At 39.2% G+C, this 21,463-nt stretch overlaps 1 protein-coding gene across 1 annotated transcript in view; it reads left to right on the forward strand.

Moving 5' to 3' along the window:
* Positions 1–21,463, forward strand: part of SCUBE1 (signal peptide, CUB domain and EGF like domain containing 1) — a 209,818-nt gene that overhangs the window by 135,529 nt on the left and 52,826 nt on the right. The window contains exon 9 of the mRNA XM_040596675.1: positions 17,166–17,288. Within this exon, the coding sequence (XP_040452609.1) occupies positions 17,166–17,288 (123 nt within the window). The remainder of the gene's footprint in view (positions 1–17,165; positions 17,289–21,463) is intronic.

A 21,463-nucleotide genomic window follows, 5' to 3' on the forward strand; every position in this document is an offset into this window, starting at 1 on the left:
TTATAATTAATTAATTAAATAAAAATACTATTATTCTAAATGGCAAAAATTCCTAGATGATTCTGTTCAAAAACCAGAACTAGTCTGTTTTAGGCATTGGATAGACATATAATGAGAAAAAGAGTTTACCGTCCACAGTGTTCACAGTTTTTTGTTTAGTAATTGGAATTTCATTAACTGTTTAGTATAGAAAAAACGCAAGTATATATACAAAAGGAAGGGCAGTTTTTTAAGAACGAGTATATGCACACATGCTTTATTTGCCAAAAGATGGCAAATAAACCCTTTTAAATGTAACTGATTGTTCTACACTTTGTTTGCAATATCGTATTTCATATGCTATAGTTCTATCATAAAATCTGGAATGGATTCAAATCACAGAGTGCAGAACTGAGTCATAGCTGATACTCTGGTATTCCTCCCAGCCTTTTCCTAATGTATCAGAGAATGGAGGGTGCAGGAAAGCAATTTCCAAGTAATACAAGGGACCAACCTTGAGCAGTTTTGCATGTTGACCTCTTTCACAGGCTCAGTGGGAAATGAGCATTCATTGTACCTCAAAGAATCAAGCTCTTTTTGTTAATGCAAAGTGCAGTCCGGATTACATAAAATGTTAATAAAACAGGAAAAAAAATGTTGTGCAGAAGGTTTTCACATGGAATATGTACAGGTAGCTGTGTAGCCAGTAGGAAGACTACTGTAGTGGAAAGTTGTTTCGGTTTCTGAAAGCTGAAAAAAATCTTTTCTGTCTGACTTTCTCCCTTACATATATTACTTACCTGATCTCATAGTGAAATAAGAAAAAAAGTGCTGTATGTGGTCTAGTTAGAGGCACCTTCAGATGTGTTAATGGTGACTGGGATAAAAATTCATTAATCTTTTGCTGTTCTTTAAAAGTTAATCTGAAACTCCGGCCTTTCCTTAGCTGGGTTGGCACACAATGGAGAATGCTCCTTCTCCCCCTTCAGCTTTCCTATCAACTTGGCTCTTAATAAGCCAAGCCATGCAGGCTTTTGTCAGCTAAGAGACACACCCCAGGCAGAAGGAATTCTATATTCTCCCTCCAATTAACGCTATTTAATTTCTCCTACCATTGTAACTGGGTGATCCCAGCTTGATGCTGAGTTCATTTGATGTTGTTGATTATAGTACTACACATGACAAAACAGTGTAGTTCATTTCCTTAAATGCCTACCAAGTCAGCCCACAGATGTCAGCTAATGCAGACAGAAAGGGAGCCAGAGGTTTAAAAGACATTTTGGCCCAGGATGCTTATTGCTCATTGCCTCCTACCCACTTTTTAATATCCCCTCTATTGTGCATATCAGGGGTTCCGTGGTCCCTAGCTCCCTTGCTGGTTGATTTCTGTGCATCCTTCCTGCTGAGTACCCTTTTCAGGAATCCAGCGGTAATCTGCCCTCAGTGAGAAGTATCATCAGTTTAGCATTTTAATTCTATTAAATACAACTTATGTAGCTGATAAAGCAGGAGACTCATTTGCAAAAAACTGGGGGTTCAAGAAGAGTGAAGTCAGAGTAGATTAGGTTTAGCACAGATTGTTTAAATCCAGCTGCCAAACTGGATCAAACAACAAAGGGCTCATCTGCCCGAGGGCAGTTACAGAAGGATGGGAGACAAGCTGAGCTAGGGAGCATTCTTCTTCCAGGATTTACAGTAGAGAAGGACTGGGAATGACTGCAAAAGGCATGTGAGAGACAGGCTTTCTTTCTAGGTTCTGTAAGAAGTGAAGCAGAGCAAGAGGAAGGGACATAGGCTTCTGGCATGGTGTAAAATGTAGGACCGTGTGTCTGATGTGCTCCATCTCTGCCTCGGGGATTTAACAAAGAAACTGCCCCCGAGGCACTCTTATGCCCCAGAATAATGCAGCTTCCCAGCACTGTACATAGACATAGGGGAACTGTGCAGGGTGCAGCACTTGCTGAACTCCTCGAGTCAAAAGGCAGAGCAAATAAAATTTTTAAGCAGAAGAGAAGCAGAACTGGATTTCTAAGGGTTGTGGAGCAAAAGCCACATCTCAAATATGGCTTTTACATTAACATCTATAAAGTGCCACCTAACTTTGCCGTGCCCCATAGATGTTTTGTAATAGCAAGATGTATATTATTTTTGTTTGGCTAACTTTCTACTTTGCATCATTTTCATAGGCTTGATAGTGGGATTTTGGGAAGGTAGGTGCTCAGCTGTACTAGAATGTCAGTGGGTTTAGTAGCAATGTAATATTACATTGGTAATCTGCCACCGGCTGTGGCTAAATACAGCAACATTAATACATGTGCACAAATACATCTTTGCCAAACCCAGGTGATGTCATGGACATGTGTTGAGGAGACAGAAAGGTCCCTGCACCTCTCCACCTAGAGATGGGGCATTTTTACCGTGCAACACTAAGTAAGCCCTTCTTAGCCCCTGGCACATTGTTTAACTAGAGCGGTGTTACGCTGGGGTTATGTGACTGGATGCTGTTTAGGCAAACATTTCTTCTTCCTGCTGTCTCATTGTCATGGTTACCCGGCAATGTAGTGTGCTCCCTACTTCCTTGAAACAGGCCCCCATCCTTTTGCATTCAGATGCAGCAATGTGGCACTTACATGCTTAAATACTTGACTGTGTTGCAGTGGGAGCATCAGAAATGCCTTAGCGTTGAATGGTTTGTCCAGGAACTCAGCTCTGTAATCTTCCTTATCATTAAGCAATCTAGAAAAGAAGAGCATAAACAGAGAGACCAATGAAAAACGTCAGTCAAAGGACTGAATCAGAGTTTATTGAAATAAAAGGGAGTTTTTGCATTGGCTTTATTAGGTTGACATAGTAATTGCTCTTTTTTATCTTTCTTAATTGCAGCCGATTACAGCAAGAAAATGCATTTTAAATTGGTTTTGGATACAAAAAAGTGAAACCCTGAAAATTAATTACATCTTGAAAACGGAATTGTTTCTGTGAAGAGTTTGTTACAGAATGAGTTTCAATGAAGCAAAATATGTCATGTTTTGTTAAATATGAACTGAAAGGTTTAATTAAATTAATTGTTTAAAATTAATGTTTGACATCAGTTTGGTATGAGAATATGACTCAGATGTTGAAGGCTTTCCTCTCTTTTCATTCAGAACACACTAACACTAAGTGAAAAGCTCACAATGAACAGTTTAGCTGGCCAATTTGGCTTCATTTCCTGGCTACAGCATATCTGTGAACAGTTATGATTTCCTCCATCATTCCATTTGTCGAAATTACTTAAAATTTGTCCTGGGTTTTTTCTCTAAATTGGATTAAATTGACTAAAGCTTTTAGAATTGCATCTTGTCAGTCCCAATCAATTCATATGAACCTGAAAATGTTTCCTCTTTCTTTTTTTTAGAAAGGAACGCCAGAAGGAGTTGCAGGTTATTTTTGTTGTTTATTATTAGTAAGATGCAGTTGTTAATCTGGTACATCAACTATTTGCTTGCTTGAGTACTGATACTACCTTTCTTTGACTGTGATCAGTTAGATAAGTTTCAGAATGGTACTTTTTTTTACTGATTGCCTAAATGGGGGAGTTTTAGCAGTAGGAGTAATTACCTATGATGAACTCCGGTTTTGTTGGGTTATATGCCTGATCAACTTGACTTTTTTTTTTTTTTTACATGCCAGTAAAAGTTTGACAGTAAAATATATACCTGTGCAAGGTAACCTCTGTAAAATACATGCATCAGTGAAGTTGACACCAAGGCAGACAGAACTTCAGTGGCACATACGGCCACACTTTTCACATCATTTAAGTGTCTTAATGCCTTTAGAATCAAATCAAGTTTGGAGCAGGTCTCCTGAACTAAGATTTGTCTCATCTAAGAGGCAAATGCAAGACCAGCATAAACGAATTCATGTGAAATAACTTTTTTTGAGTTGTTTGTTTGGGGTTTTTTTTGGGGGGGCATTGTTCTAGTTTTCTTCCTTAGCTGTAAAGAGACCTCCTTGAAAGTAGCCACCCAAATACAAAGTTTTCCGAGGTTAGATTGTCACAGAAAATTCTTAGGTTTCTGTTTACCATTTTACTGAAGTTATACATTAATTTTTCATGTATGTGTAAGGAGCATTAGAGAAGACTGCTAAAACAGCATGCTGAAAAGTAACCGAAGTTCCCTGCTGAAGCATGTAACTTCCATTTGAAGGTGCACGGCCATAGAATTTGGATATTTATCTGCATAACTTTGAGGAGCTTACTGCATTAGAATCACTAAGATACCGTGCTATAAAGCTGGAATTATGTTCTCTGTTGAGTCCATTCACATACATCAGCGTTTTAAATTAAAAGGAATTTAAATTATTTCCTCAAGAGTTGAAACTTCTAGAGGTTCCTTGTAGAGACAAATCTGTTCATAGCTGCCTGACTACTCCTACGTGAGATCCCCAGTCTACTTTCTGTGCATCTCCCATCAGCAGTATCCTCTAGTGTGATTTCTGTGATACTCCACACAGTGAAAGGAATATTGGTTCCTGCTCTACATTACATGGCAATGGTGTCAATAAGTATTGTATTGGCACCCAGAGCAGGTCCTAGGACATACAAAAAGAGTTTTTTCCAGCTCACCTTTCTCTAGCAACCTGAAGATTTTTTTTTAACATGTTTGAGGAACTTAAGCATTATGAGCTATTAGCTATAACCCTCTCAAAAAAAGGGAAAAAACATATATGCAAGTGGTGTGGAAAAATAAAGTCAAATCAACTCCACTGCAGTTGGAGTGCTGTGGTACCAGCAAATGTCAACATAAATGTCAGTCACAAGATTACAAGCAGCAGTGGATTTTTTGAAGAGGATGTCTGTCAAAGCCAGAAAGGGCAGAGACTTACTCATCTTATTCCCTTTTCTTCTGGTTACATTTCCCTTGATAATTGCAGCACCTGAAATGGTTATTTACTTCTGTGGCATATCTTTAAGATAATTTATGTAGTTAATAGAACAGTTTATTCTTAAACCTGCTTCATACTATTGCTGCTTGATGCCAGAGTAATTTGGTGTACAGCACATTAAATCTTGTTAACATGCTGATGATGATGTCTTATAGTCATAGTTTGGTTTGGAAAGTAGCATATGGAAAATGGTCCCTTAGCCTTTCTCTCAGTCAAAGGTACAGTGACAACTACAGAGAGCAGCTTTTCATTTAAACTATTAAGTAGATTATCTTCACTTGCTACTCATAAATAAGGCTATCTGGGTTGGATTGCTCTGGGATATCCCAGAGCAATAGTATACTCATTGCTTAGAGTCTGTCAAAAGTAACTAAGGGAAAGCCAGGATGCTTAAAGATATGTGCATTGGGAAACAGCGTGGAACAGCTGGCACCCTCTGAACTTACATCCTATTGCAGTAACATGCTCACAAGCACACACAGATAGTCTAATCCCAGCCTATGGGGTTTCCACTTTACTTGTCTTGAAAACATCTCTGTACTGGGCTCCATTCCACTTCCCTTCAGAGTCAGACCAGTGAGGAATAAGGGGATTCTTCTTGATCTCAACAATAGAACGAAAATATAAGAAAAAAGTGGATGTTAATACTGTGGTGCAAAGAGGCCTGTGTTCTCCGCTCACATGTAAAAGTTAATGCAGGACAAAGTTCCAGTCCCTTTCTGGTTTCCTTCTACCTTCTGTATCACTCCCTCAGAAAAACATCCTACTCCAGAGGAATCAGACTTATTTGATTTTTATCAATAGGAGGCCATAGCCTGTTTGTCAAAGCCGGCTCACAAACTGCCTGGAGTCAGGAGTGAGAATTTTAGAAGTTAGTTATTAAAGTATGCATTGTCTTTTAACAACCCTTAAGTGTTTACTGAAGTGGTTTATTTTGATCCATTCTTTCTCCCTGCTTCTCATAAACTTAAACCAAGAGTAATCTTCCCAATGGTCAAAGCAAGATCTCATTTTCGTAATTCATTATACAGCAACTCTACTTCCATCAGACCCCTTACACGAGTCTGCTTTCAAGCTACAACAACTTACCCTGCCAGTGTTTGTAACTAAAAGTAAGTGCATGCTCAAATATAAACAACATTTGAGTTTGCTTCTGTGTACATTTAAGTAAAGAGCTGTCAGAAAATAGATCAGATATAATCACAAGCCACTACAGCCATGAATCAAAACAAAAAGTACTTTTTCCCTCTCCATGCTGAACACAAGGCAAACACAAATCTTGTGGTTGAGTTCTGTCTTTTATCCTAAAAACAAGAAAAAATAGTCAAATACAAAACCCTCTTATATCTTTGTATGCGTAAATTGTATGACACAGAATGGAGAACGGACAGAGGAGTGTCTTTGCCTTGCAGAAGTCAGCACCTAAATGAATTCATGAACATCAGATGTGAAGAACGATAGTAATGGAAATGTGGGTCCTCCAGCAACTAGACTAGTGCTTTTAGGAGGAACAAAACCAGTCATTTTCTATACATGTGATGCACAGATTAAATGTGCAATTAAATGTTCAATTAAAATAGCTGAATTGTCTTTAAATTGACTTCTGACAAACAAGTTCTATCCATTTCCCAGTGCTTCTGCATAGTTAAAGCGTCATGAGAACGCATGCCATTTTCAGGAAGCAAGCAGATAGCTTCTTGGTAAAGGCAGACCAGTGTGAATCTCAGCCTGTTCAAGCAGTTTATGGAAACCAGCAGATTTTCTGGGTAGATGTTGCAGCAACAGGAGCAGCACAGGATCTCCCTTGTGTCTTCCCCTTTCTAATAATCCTCCTCATCTGACAAAACCCATATGGTTAAGAAAATAGAGGCTTTTGTGCCAAAGCAGCAACCAAATGCAGTTAGTGGGTGATTTAGGACTATGGAACAATATGAAACAATAGATGCAGCTGCCTAACCAAAGAAAAAAGTAACAAAACCAACATTACATAAGAGGAAAATTAGGACTTCTGTCATGAAAACAGTGGTCCTGTTTAGTGCTTGAGTAGTGACAAGGCTTCTGAGAACACACCCTTTGTAACCTCTTTGGGAAAGCAGAGGATTGTGTTACAGTGCAACCCAGTAAATGCTTCTACAGGGAATTGTTTGACATATGAATCAACCGTATGCATGGACTGTGCTGCAGAGATAACAGGTAGACTTGTAGCTGGTGAAAGAAGAAGACACAAAGGAAATTTTCTAGTTTTATTTGATAGGCGTGACAAATGGGAGACTAAAGCCAAAAGGGAATATTAAATAACAGAGGCAGTTTTGAGGTTGTTTTTCTTTTGGTAGGACTTAAGCAAGATGTAAGACTGTCTGTGTCCAAAGAAAACCTCATAAAGATCAGGACTAAGAGAACAAAAACTGAGTAACTGATGGAAGAGCAATGGTCAAGTTCAGTTTATCAAAAAAGCTGTTTAGTTTAGAAGAGATAGATCAGTCTAGGAAATCAGACCAGAGCATGAGCTCCCAGGTAGCTACAAAAACATTTTCAAAATATCTACCTAAATGTCAATGAGAGGAGTAAGCATTAAGGTCTGTCTGCAATAGCCTTATTGCTGAGGCCACAGTCATTTTATGTGATTACATCAGTGTTATCCAGTCTCAAGACAAAGAACAAGTAAGATCGACCCAATGTGAAGAAAACAGTAACAGCATCTGGCAGGCAGCTGCAGCAGTTCAGTAGAAGCTCGGTGCCATGTCCAGTGAGGGGGCCATAGTCATCTGGCCCATCACTGCTGCCCTGGAAACAGCTGCTTGAAGGCTTGCTAAGACTGGGAGGTGACTCAGAATTAGGATTCTAATTTTTTCCCTAGTTTTTTAAAGAAAAGAGGGAGTTGACTGTTGTCGGTGCAGAGGCAAATCCGGCATGTGGTAAGATGGCAGAGCATCTAACTGAGGGGCAGAGGAAGGCACAAAGAAAGGAGAAGGGTCAGAAGAGTTGGTGGTAAAACTATAGGTGGTGGAGGTGGTGGAAAGACAGAAGGATGCTGGTCATCAGCAGAAGATGTGTGGGATTTGGAGGAGGACAAGATAGAAAACTTGGTGGTAGGTGGCTGCAAGTGGTCAGAAGCCTCGTGACAGGATCAGAAAAATGAGCAATTGGTCACTGACTAATGGGTACATATGTCAACGGGGCATCAGAATGGTGAATTTTAAATATATAGGCATAATTTGATCTAGACTTCCTAAGAGAGAATTGAAGTTCCAGGCCATAGTGAAGAAAAATGAAATTATAAACCCATGGGATCTAAAAAAAAAAAATATGAGAGAAAATGCAAATTTTAGATACCAACACAGGTGAAATTTATCAGAAAGAACAAAATGTAATGGAAGACAAAAAAGAAAGAAGAGGGTGGAGAGCAGAATCCAAGAAACAAAACTGTAGGTAACATCTGCCTTGTAACTTGTTGCAGACTTATCTGATCCAGAAGGTGTGTGAAACTTTCACTGTCCCTTCCCTATCTGGGGAGGGGGAAGGGGGATTGCTGCCTTTTTTTTTTTTTTAAGTTAAAGACATACAGTTCATTTCTCTGCTGTAGACTTGTTCATGACAGACAAATATAATATCTTCCGTTAAATATTGCAGACTTGGGTCAGCTGCCATGTAACTCATTCAGTTTCATTCCCTCCCAAGGGTTCCATCTATCCCCACAAAATAAATTCATGTGTACTAAGTTAGGGGTTTTTCATGACTAGGCAATATCCCTGTTCCCTGGAAACTTGCAGTTGTTATTTGCCTTTGTGAACCTCCCCTTTGAAAATGCTAAATCCTTTAAATTAATGCTTGGGAGGGTCATATTTTGCATTTCAGTTGTTGAAAAGAGCTTCCATTTATTCAACAATATAAAGCACCCTGAGGATCAGCAACCACAGTTTATTATGTAAAAGTGTGCTGTGCTTATCGGTAATTTGGGAATTGACAACTCACATGATCATAGCTACCAACATTCAAAACTTGAAGTATTTTTTTCATTCTTTTATTATTGCTTTTTTTCATCATAAAATACAGCTTGTTTTTTATATAGCTAGATCCTGCTCTCAGTGAAGTATTTGTCTTTCCTGGTACAGAACAGACCCCGGTTGGTTGAAGTAATGTCTTCAAAAACTTTTGGAGGGTTACTTGTTGGTCACCAGCCAAATTTCTTTGATTCATTATCAGCTGTGAGACATTTGAATTATCACGGGCTAATTGTATTCAGCTGTCCTTTTCAGCAGGAGTAGCTTTATCATAGGAGAGCTAGCATACTCTTCGTGGGATTTTAGAGAGAGCATCTGCATCTTCAACTGTTCTTAATACCAAATTTATTTTTTAATTTTATTTAATTAATTCAAACAAAATTTTTAGAAGCAAACTGAGATTCTTGGAAATAAGCACATAGCTTTCTTGAGCAGATAATAATTCCAAGGGGAAAAATAAAACCAACTATGAGTAAAGGTAAATTGAGTTAATGAGGTATGTCTAGGGATCCTTGTGTCTTGGTCCAATAGTGCACAGCTTGCTCACTTGCCTCTGTGTTCTTCTGAGATTACATGGAAAAGTTGAATACTGTAAGAGCAAGGCCTTGTTTTTTGGTGAGACCTAGTACAGAGAAAATGCCCAGGCTTGTCAGCTTCCCAATCTTGTCTGATTTATACCTTAAGAAACACTGAATTGGCTCCTTTACTGTTGCTGATGTGTGTAACCTTCAGCAACCCATATAGTTCTTCCATCTCAGCTTCTCCTGCATAAACTGCAGAAACACTAAACATAGAATTATTACGGTCATAGTGGCAATGAGAATAATTAGGGTAGGTAAGTAGCCAGCCAGTATTTGCACAATTCTGTACCACCATTTCAACCACAGCCTCCAGGTCTGCACGTACTTGTGTGGTCATTGTTACCATCTGAGTATCCCAGAGTCTGACGTACTGGACTTTCCATGTGCTTTGTAAAACAGAGGGATGTTACCTGTTGTCCCCAAGTACAGATGGGAGCCCTAACTGCACACTTATTTCTCCCTGTCCAGTGTTCTATAACCAGCATTTTGATTGATAGAAATGTTACAGTAGAAGCAAAACTAAATTTATTTTTGGGATTCCTATGGCTTTTGAGGCAGGGAAGGGGTTAGTTTTTGCATTTAGCTCAGCCTAGACAGTAAATTACTCTATCCGTCTATTTCTTTATATTCTCCAGTCCACATTCTGGAGCCCAAGACAGCTTGCACTGTTTGGGTTTGTAGCATTGCACTAACATGTTTTTAAGTTTAAAAAAGAATTCAGTGTTCAGCAAAAATTTAAAATGAAAATCCTTTCCCTTCACATTAGATTTAGTAAATCCCTTCCTTTTCATAAATGAGGAATCAGGGCCTAAACTATTCTGACAGCATTTCTGCGTTTTTCACTTTTGAAGCTTTTTGTGTTTTATAAATCTAATTAACTGTAATAAGAAAATAATAGGACATAATGTTTGTTTTACAAGGTGATTGATCTCTTGGCAGCCTGGCAGACTCTTTTATTGATTGGTTGGTGGATAATGTCAGAGTGGATGTGTCCTGGAGGAGAATAGCTGACACCTAAATCCATACGTGACAGATTGCCATCTGTGTTGGAAGACAGGTTTCTTCGTGAAATTGCAAAGATAACAGGTGAAAATGGAGAAAGTGACATGAGGGAAATGTGTTGAAACCTGTCTCAACCTTTCCATGCTCTAAGAGCATTTACACAAAGCTCTGTATTTTATGGGCTGGTTTTTTTCAGGGTGAGGGAGATTAGATTTTAATTACGCTCATTCCTGTCTGCCCAGTCTAGTTTTAATTCTGTTAATTAGGAAAATGCCTTGCCCCACAACCTAGCCATAAAGCTAATTAAACAGAGAACCTTCATTTGCTACTTAGTGGAACTTCAGTTCAGTAATGTTTATCATACATTACAGTTAATAAGCACTGTGGGAGGGAAAATGACGATGTCACTGATGTGCAAAACTCGAATTAGAGGTGCTGTAATATATGCCTTATTTCATTTTCTAGCTATCTGATGCAGGGAAGTCACACACTACCCTGCCTGCCTCAGTTTCACATTTGTTAAAGAAGAATTAATTAAATGTATCTCTCCTGCGGAAGTGTAGGTTTAATGTAATGAAGCTGATAAGCTGCTGACCTTTGAAATCCTGAAGTAGAAAACACTGGATAAATAGAATGATTCACCCCTGAATCACGGAAGGCATGTTAAAGGCAATGAACTATGCAGTAGAGTGGTGGAACAGCAGATATACTTCCTAAAGTGGAGACGGCCATACAGTTCTGCACATACTCACAAAATCTCCCATGGCAAAGCACTACTTGTGTGGAACATCCTGCTGTATCAAATCATTCAGAAGACCAGATTAAAATTAAAAACAATAGTAAATTTGACTCAAAATCTTTGACAGTAATTTAATTCATAATGCTTTGTTCAATTATAATAATCTATTGTAAAGTGTTGGTCCTGAAAATATCAAGTGATAAGTACCAATACCCCATCATACAGAGAAGGAAAGCAAAGAAGTGTTACCTTGCCCAAACTGCTAGATAAACACATTGTAAAACTGGAACTAGGACTTAGAACTCCCTGTAAACTACCAGACAACAGCTGGATCAACGTTTTCTGGAGGGAATAGTAGAACCTAAGTTCTGCTTTGATTTAGATTTTCTCACAGTGGCACTGAATCCAATGAGTCTGAGGGTATTAAATTATCTTTTTACCTTAATAAGTTATCCCTCGTATGCATTATTTAAGACGCGGTGGAAAATGTTATTTAGAGCATTGCAAGTGCAGCCTGATAGCTTTTGCTACATTAACCCTGAGTTACTCAATGTATTTCAAGTTTTATTGCAAAGTGGCAGGCAAATATTAAAATAATTGCAATCTGAGTATTGGTGGCTCTGTATAATATTTGTAATGTAGAGCAACACATAGAACAGCATGTGCTTTGTGCACGCCTGTGCTGATTGACACACTGTCTAAGCAAGATATCCTGTTGGGTTGTGCGCTGGGCTTAGATTCAAGTGTGGATGAGTGAGTTTGTTTTTCTGTGCCTCTATTTCCCCACCTCTGACATGGGGTTAAAAAGTTTTGTGGCTGCTTTTTAAAGTACTTTGTGGTCTGCATGAACCAATGGCTGTGTCAACAAGGCAACACTAGTTACAAGGTTTAGGGGACAGTGGTGATTTGTATAAGCATGAGAAAAGAGAAGGAAAGAAAAGCAAAGCAAAGTTATGAAAGCAGGGAATAAGAAGAACTAGCAGACTAGCCCACTTTGCAGAAAATATGTCTGTATTGGTGTTCACTGTATGCAGGTAATAGCATTATTAATCCTAACATGTCATTAATAAAAGCAAGAAGGGTATGAAGTTTCTGTAATTATTTTAGGTTGATCTGAAAGTGTATTATTTTCCTGGAGCTAGGTAGCATTTTAAAACTGCAAAGGATTAGACAGACACAATCAGTTCAAATATTTGTCCAGCCATTGAAAGGAGAAGCCCCACTTCTGCCTGTGGTGAGGCTTTGGAAATCTCCATATCCACCATCATTCAACAGCTGAGTGAAGATTGCATGTCGATTACCCTTTCAGTTGCCTTTAAGCAGCTTACGTAAAATGTTAAGTTCTAGGTTGCCTAAAATCCCTACTTTTTAATTTGTTCTCTGGCTTCTATGCAGCAAGGCAAATCTTTGCAAGTTCATATGCACACATGCACACATAGGCGCGCACACACACACCCTGATCAGAACCAGGTCCATCCAGATAATGAATTATGCTGAGCAAAGCTTAAAAAGGTACAAGTGGAACAGGAGCAGTCATTCCCATTAATTTTCACAAGGACATGGAAAGAAAAATAACAGACTGGCTGTTTCCTCCAGTCAAATTGTTGCTATGCAACTTATCACAAAGCATCTGAGTTTCTGTTCTTGTATTTAAAGCTGATTTGACTGCCTCCCTCATATTTTGAGGTCCTCAGAAAACTTAGGATAATCACATATTTCAGAAACATTTTATTTATTCCTCCTTCATTCTTCTAAAATTATTGCCCCTTCCATTCTTCTGAAATTAGCTTTTAAGTGTCAAAAAGAGTATGGAGAGCTTTGCAAAATAACTATGAAGAGAGGACGTTTTCAAAGAGTGCTTGGATCTGTGTGCCAAAACTGTGACTTACTAGCCAATGGCACAAGGCTCTAGGGTCACATAAGCAGGTCCAGAGAGTAATCGTGCTTGACTTCACCACAGCATCCGTCTTGATGCCAGGCCTTTGCTTGCAGGATTTGCCACGAGCCTGGACTTACATTTAACAACGCACATAGAGATGACAGTAAGTCACAGAAGCTGGTGTGGCACTTCACTATTTGTGAGCAGCAGGACAGCCCCAGGGTTTGTTTCTGGGTCCAGACAGGCCCACAGCTTTTGTGACGGTGTTGCTCAGTTCCATCTACAGACTAATATTTATGATTGCTCTCTCCCCCAAAATATTACAACTTTAAAGAAGGTTCTAACTACCTTTGTTCAAACTATATGTTTCCTTTTGGGATTTTTTACTTGCATGGGAGAGTGGAATTAACCATTTTCAGGGCTAATGAGAGGCTTGAGTGTTTAGTTGCCTGTTATGTCAAACCTTCACCTGACATGTTGGACTAGTAAATTTTAATGCTTCTGTGGTTTTTCATTGGCCTGTATTTTCCATCTCTGCATGTGTCCCATTTATGCTGGTCACATCAGTTCGTATTTGTAGCAGATCAGCAGCTTGTATGAGCAAGGTATCATTTAACAATATTGACACTGCATTAAGAGAAATCCTTTGGGATTTCATTGTTCATGCACTTAAAGCCCAATCAGACCTCCTAGTCTGAAATGACCAGCACGTTGTCTGAACACTGATTGTGAGGGCATTTTACATACAACCACCCATGGAGCAATACGGTTCTACATATACTTTTGGATTCCTGGGGTTGTGGGGGAGCACAGCACTGTAGAAAGTTTGAGCCATTCTTCTGCAACCTGAAGAAATTGAATCAATTGAAAAAGAGTGACTTGAGAATTATGTTTGAAGACACCAGGTTTATGACTTCTCTGCACAGTCCCAATAATAGTATGGGGGTATTTGACTAAATAATTTCAAAGCTGGTAGAGATACCATGGTGGGTCTCCACTGTGTTTTCTTTCCCTATGTGATAGGCAGATGTGCATACTGTCTGTGAAGTTCAAACAGGCGCTTGACAAGTTGGGGTACCAGTCAGTTTAAAGATAAATGGGGCCTCACCTTCTCACACAGTGGAATCATTTATTTTCACATAGCTCATAACATGAATTATTTATAGCTGTGGAAAGAAAAATAGTGGGGCTATAGAGTTGGTGCAATTTCTATGAACCAGTTAGACATGATACGGTTGGATACTGCTCTCTTCCAAGTGAAATGCAGCAACGCAGTGCTCTCCATAGAGTGAAATAATTTTTACATGCCTTGTCAGTCGCGCTATGGCCATGGAAAGAAATACAGTGAGAGACATTGGCACTGTTTGTGTTATTTAGAATGTTTTTGCAGCTAACAGTTTTGACCTCTATTCTGTTTTGATGGTCCTGGTTTCAAAAGGCCACGTCATGTTTTCCAGCTAGAAGAAATGAATAAATACTTTCTTTTCCTGTGGACTCTCCCAGGTTTTACCCAGATCCTTGTTCAGAATTATTCCAAAGAATTGCTGGTGTAAAACTGATATGCTGCATGGTCAGTGGAATTACAATGATTAACAGCTTCAAATCTGTCCTCTGAGGCCAGGAGGGTTTCATTTTTGTCCTTTATGGTCTTCAGAGACCCTGAAAAGAAAGTTAGTGAGACTGGAATTTGCAATTTAACATGTGAAATCCAGGGGCCATCATTTAAAACATCAATCCTTACTGCAGAATGGTGTTTGACAGGCTGCAAGTAATTTCTGCTTCAAGCAGTCTCAGGCAGCAGAGTAGCCCAAAGGTCATGTTGTTCTTATAATGGGTTAAAGATAACTTCTTCATGATGGATGACTACTCTGTGTGTTTATGATGCGTAATATATTAGTAATCTTAATTCACAATTCCATTCGTCCAGTGATTTTGTCAGGGCAAGCTAAACTATAGTTAGGTACACCTGTGCTGAGCAAAAGGAGAGGACTGTCGTAATCCATCATAAGACCTGCAGCACAGTCCCAGTTGCACAGACTGGAGCTGGGAGAAATCACATCTACAAATGGAAATGCCAGCCTGCAGGAACTGGGCCAAGAAGTCTTTTGTTTTCACTGCTGATCTTGACCTGTGCTGGTGATCACAGCTGAAACCAAACGGATTGCTGCCTCCAGTCTCATGCTGTTATGTAGAGCAACCCTCAGCATGTTCTTCACCAGATTTATCAGGTTGGGAGCCTGACATTATCTGTTCTTGCTAGCCTAATCACCAGAACTGAAGGACCACAAACAAGAAACACAACTCCTGGTTTCAGATCACTTTGAGAACTTTGTTACCCAAGACATAAAGATTTGAGCTGGCTTTGTACGAAGCGCTTGGGGCATAACACCACCACAGCTGCTACCTACCATTTTACCCTCATGCTTTTAATAGGACCGAATGCAAAAGCCACTCCTTTGCAGAAACAGAAAAGTAATGAGCAGTAGTATTAGTTCAGAGCGTCTCAGAGCAAATTTGCTTTCTCTTTGTCACAAATGCAACTCATAAGCACACCTTTATAACAATATACATTCTTTTTGCCTATTTGAGTAGTACATCCTCCTGAGCATATTTCTGTCAATGTCAGTGCGGCAAAGTGCCGTCTAGAAAAGGCGGCTGAATTTGCCTCTCAGCTATTAGGATTTCTAGTTTAGTTCCTCACCTCTCTTGCTGCTGTTTATATTTTACATGATGAAACGTAGTAAGAGCAACACTGCTCTCCTATGTCAGTAATGGTATGTTTTCAAAAATGAATGAATGACATCCAACAGAAGTCATCCCAAATTCAGATAATTTTTAAATACACTCTTCATGCACCACCATCATGCTGTCTTCATATTAGCTCTTTTGGCACCTGGACTCGGATTTTCCAAGATTTGCTTTTTAAATGGTCAGCTGTTACCTCAGCATATCAAAGCTCTTGCAGCAAGAGGCTTTTCAATGGGAAACATCACTTTCCATTCACTTTTCTGAAAGATCTTGTTTTGACTTCCCAAGGTGGGCAACCAAGGCTCTATGTCATATCACTTCTTCACTGTAAGCATCCTTAAAAATAACTGGGTTTTGGCCCTATTCTTCTCTTGAGAAAAAAAAAGTACATTTTTTTCTTTTTCAAATAAAAGTGTATCCATGGTTTTATAAGTGTATTTCAAATGAGATTCTGTCATCTATTTTATATTTATTGCACAAGGATTTGTGAGTTGGAAAAGGGACTGGTCATTCCACTTCTTCAACAACTTCGGAAGAAGGTGTAAGGTGAAAGAAGTAGAATCGCCAGTCCGAATTTCAGAACAGAGGTCTTATCAAGCTCATCAATGCACTATGTAAACATTACTTAAAGTAAGAGCTATTGATCCTGTCCTTCATCCATATATATGGCTTTCAAATACAAGCAATAAGTGCTCTGCCTTCAGAACTGAAGAAGCAACATTTCACATGCATTTGCAATTTTCTTCTATTATACCACATCAAAAAGTTAGACACATGAAAATGGGTGTTCAGTGACACTGTGTTCATAATGGACAAACTAGTATATAATGCTAATCCTGAACAAATACATCCCTACATTTGTTTATGTAGGGGTAATAGAAGTATTTTTTCAGAATTCAAATATGTTTTACTTTGTGTATGTTATTATTTCAATTTTACATGTGTTCTTGGGCTTTGATAGTTCCCGTGTAAGGTAAGGGATTCACATCTTAGACAGGGTGAAGTGTTCTGTCAGGCAGGCCACCACATTTATGAACAAGCTTCCCTGAATGTCCTTTAACATGGAAGTGCCTCAGCTTGGGTCATCTGGTGGTTCCAGTTCTGAGAGAAATACCTCTGTCTCCAGCACAGCTCAGCTCGTAGCTCTTTTGGAAGAGAAAGGTTTGGGAAGGAGGGATACATCTGACCAACCTGATTCCTAACAGGGGCAGCAGCCTCCTTGGGGATCTGAGTAAACTCCTGTACTCCTGCCCTGAACTACGGAATTGCTGTTGTGAACTAAATTTTTCCCTGTTCGTTCTTTGCAGACATTGATGAGTGCTTGGTAAACAACGGCGGCTGTGACCATTTCTGCCGAAATACGGTTGGCAGCTTTGAGTGCAGCTGCCAGAAAGGCTATAAACTGCTCACAGATGAACGAACCTGCCAAGGTAATACTGCATTTATTTTATTCTTTGTATAATGAGGATGTTATTTTCAGTGGATTATTTTTTCTAATTAAGTCACTTATACTACGGGTTTTAATCGTAGGAAGTAAAGTTAGAAAAGACCTCCCAGATTTCCATTTTCTGAGGTGGAGTTAGAGGATTTTTGGAAATGTCTTGTTTCAGTGTTTTTAGCAGTAGGAATGCTGAATTGCAAAAATCTGTGTAGTGCAGTGGAATAATCTCAGGCAAAGACCCTTAAGTTCATATCCTCTAATTTGCTATGATCTTAATGGAACAGAAGCTTATCTTATTTACACCAGAGTCATTTAGAATAACTTACGGGAATAGAACATTTGCAACATTTAAACTGAAAAAAGGGTCTAATTTGTGTCCTCACCTTTGCCTGACAGAATCTGTTTATGGAGGTGTTTTGTGAGAATTCAAATGAAGTGTTTTATATTGTTTGCTGTCCATGTCATGATTTGTTATCTAAGTCATATGATATTATCTATTCTCTGAGTAATTAAGTGCATAACCATTTTCAGCGTAAGTACTAAACATGTACCTTTGGAGAAAGGACACTTTAAGCATTTGAGCTCTGTAACTTTACTCTTCAAAAGCTAGAAGGATGAGCATGCATCAGTAGAGAGAGAAGGAGAAGGAGGACAGACTCAATTAAAATTTTGTGCAGGAATTACTTTTTTATTAATACATAATTATTTGCATGGGGTTTGAACACTTAAAAGTTATGAAGTCCAAAACATCATTAGTATTTTAGAGCTTGTTTGTTCATCAACAAAAGAGAAACCAAGATGTGAACATACATGTGTTATTGAAAACATTTTCCATTGCGTCTCTTTGGTACTTCCATCATCTGAGAAGTCTGCCCCACCCCAACTGTGTGATGGGACACAAAGGAGTCAGTGCAAGGTTGATTTCAAGCTGGGACAGGATGGCAGGAGCTGAGAGTGGCACAGTGCCACATGACTAGGCAGAAATAACATTGTAGAATCATGTCAGACAAGGGTAAGTTGTCGGGGTTTGATTACCTGCTAAAAGTAGGGACAAAACGTTAAAAAGAAATGTTCCCTTCATGATGGGTTTAGAGATAGTTAGGAATACTTTCTGGTTAATTTCATGTCGAGCATTTTCATGTGCCATGACATGCTCTCACTGTGGTACCCGTCAGAGGTTTCACCACTGAAGGAATTGTAATTACACCAGTGAAAAACTCAAGAGAAAAGTCAAGCCCTGCGTTCTTGTTAGGCAAGAGCTGGAGCAAAATTTATTTGTCCATTATGCAAAGCCTAAGAAATAGGCTTTGAAAGCTACCTGTAAATAATCAGATACCTGTTGTGATAATGGGAAACCAGAAGCAGCTCTGTAAGCATTGTTTAACCGAGTTTTATTTCTTCGTGTGCTTGGACTACTGAACGAGTGAGGTAACAGTACATACCATGCAAAGAATGATGCAGTAGCTTATCTCCTCGCCCTGGTGTGATTGAGCATGGAAATATAAACATGACCTGGCCATCCTACTTTTTCTGTTGTCAGTGAGCAAGGGCAGGCGCTCCGCCTCTACACGGTGCTTGGACCGATTCATCAACTGTAGCTTATCTGTTGCTGTAACAGATAGGTTAGTGCAAGCCCAGGGGATTTTTGGGCTGGAGAAATTCTTCCAGTCCCAGAAATGCTGCTTCTTCATACTGTAAAATAGGGAAGACAAAGTTATTTCATGTTTCAAGCCTGAGGTATCTGGGCTCCAGAGACTAATCATAGCAAGCGTGCTATGCTTTATGGAAGGAGCAGTAATTTAGTTCCTGTCTGGTGCTTAAGGTGATAATTGGTGGCTCATGCTGTCGGTAGACCTGCTAATAAAAAAGGAAAGTGAATATAGATCAAGAAATCATTGATATATGAATCACCTGTACTTTGCTTCTTCCTCTGCAAAAAGAATATAGTTAGTGGAAGTGGTTGTAGTTATTAATGTCAGGTCTGACAGAAAAATGTGGTTTGGGGTTAGTGACTCTGCTGGAATATAAATCATCCATGGGGTTTTTTTTGGTAACAGCCAGTCAATGCTGACCATAGAACATTACTGAGAGATTCAGGGGAGGTTATTTTGGGCATGTTAGCCTTTCCAGTGCGTGAAATAGAAGAGTAATTTGTATTTATAAAAGATTCTGTTGTTCATGTTACATCTGTTTTGATTCATAATAGAGTTTCTGTGACTTACAGTCTTGCTGTCAACATTGCCTTTCTCCTCTGGTTCTCATCTTTAAACCAATGATTTCTTTCAGTTACAAATCAATGTGTTTACCAAATACTTAGGATCATAGAAGACTACATTGTTTGGGGCTGAGTCCTATTTAGTTCAGGTGGCCTCCCTGGCACGTAGGGAGTTCATGTCCAAATTAGTTCATCACTAACATCAAGGAGCAGATTCTGCTAACCTTAGGCAAAATGCCCATGGAAACAGCTAGTAAGCTTACCCTTTTATGACCTGCAGAACCCCTGGATAAATCTGTAACTGTGATTCACAGGAAAGAATCAGTGAAGAACAAAGCCACAGAGATACAGTTCATGTTCGTGACATTTTTCAAACCGTTGAAAAATACAAGTAAGCTGTTGCTCAGTGACTTTCTTTACATGATCATTAACTTCAGCACAAGGCAATTTTACATGTTTCAGTAAAAAGGTTCCTTCATATTCCCTGTGAAATTCTGAGGTGGTCCCACCTCACCTCATTCCTTTGATGTCCTTTCATTGTAGACCTCAGAGCTGATTTTTAAGATTGCAGGGAAATTGCATCAAAGTCTCAGACTTAATTCTAGTTGTTTGCAGAGCTCTCACCCCATCTTACCAAGGGCCTTACACACATTCATCCTCTCTGTGAGGAGGAAAGTATTTCTCAGTGTTTCAGGCAGGAAGGGTGAAGCCAAATATAGCAGCTTGTCAGAGATCACACATATGCATGCCTGGACTGCCTGGAGAATAAACCTCAGTTTTGTGAATCTGCCCATTACAAGAATTATTTTTTTCCTGCTGTGTTTGTGCTCATACCCTGATAGGAAAATTCACTGGTTTTCAGGAACTCTGAAGCTTGTCGCTTGCTTGGTGCCACTAGCTAGCCACCCTGCATGTATAGTGCTTGTGTAAGCAGCCCTTGCGTTTGTAAAGGGCATTAAAATGTTCTGCGTTTGTCTGTTTACAGCTAAACCATTTTTAGCCCTGGCTGCAAAGAAAACCATTGTCAATCACAGATTACTTCTGCTAGGGAGTGGTTCTCACACTGTGGCTCCTTGTTAGACAAGGAGAATGTGGGGGTTTCCCTCCCTTTCCCCTCCCCTGCATTCCAGCCGTTTAAAAGGAAACTTATTTGTAACCCAGAAGGGGGAAGAATCCACATTACTCTGCCAGTGATATTGTGGAGAATGATACTGCTTTCCCACAGTGTCTCTTTTCATACAAACTTAAAAATAAGATTTTTTTCTTTGATGATGAAATCACTGTATGTCAATACCAAAGCCATCTATTGTGTATTATTTTAACAGATCCCTTAAGTCTAAGATATTGTAAATTCTTTGATGCAGGAAGAAACGGTTGGACCTGTTTGTATAAACCTAGCCAAAGAGGCCTGCATCTCCTTCGAGCATGTAATACAAATAACATAGCTGTATTTATAGCAAGAACTTACGGTTGTAACCTTTGTGGTAATTAACAGCAGGACATCAACTCAGATTAGTTTTAGAACCACATCAGCAACAAAACAGCAAGCGAGACTGTTTAAAGCTGCAGTGAATGTGTGTAAGCGCAGACATAATTACCTTAATCCTCAGCCAATATGAGTTTTAAAACCAGTTAACTTAATTGCTTATTCAGTTTCTGTTTGTTGTGCAGTGATCTTGAAAAAAATTCAACAATAAGCAGTCTCTCTGCTCCACTCAAGTTCAAGCTTCATTAAGCACCCAGAAAAATGTGTGAAATTCTATCATAAATAATTTTCTTTTCCTGCTGTAGGAATTGCCTTTTGCAAAGCAAGACAGACAGCACACACGTTGGTCAGAACTCTCCCCAATGAGCGGTAGAGTTGGAGAAATGAATTATATATAGGAAAAAAATTGCTTTTAGTGGGAACATACAGTGATCAACATATAATACTTCAGCCTGCTAAATCT

This window comes from Falco naumanni, chromosome 5, assembly GCF_017639655.2.
Source record: "Falco naumanni isolate bFalNau1 chromosome 5, bFalNau1.pat, whole genome shotgun sequence".
Taxonomy (NCBI): domain Eukaryota; kingdom Metazoa; phylum Chordata; class Aves; order Falconiformes; family Falconidae; genus Falco; species Falco naumanni.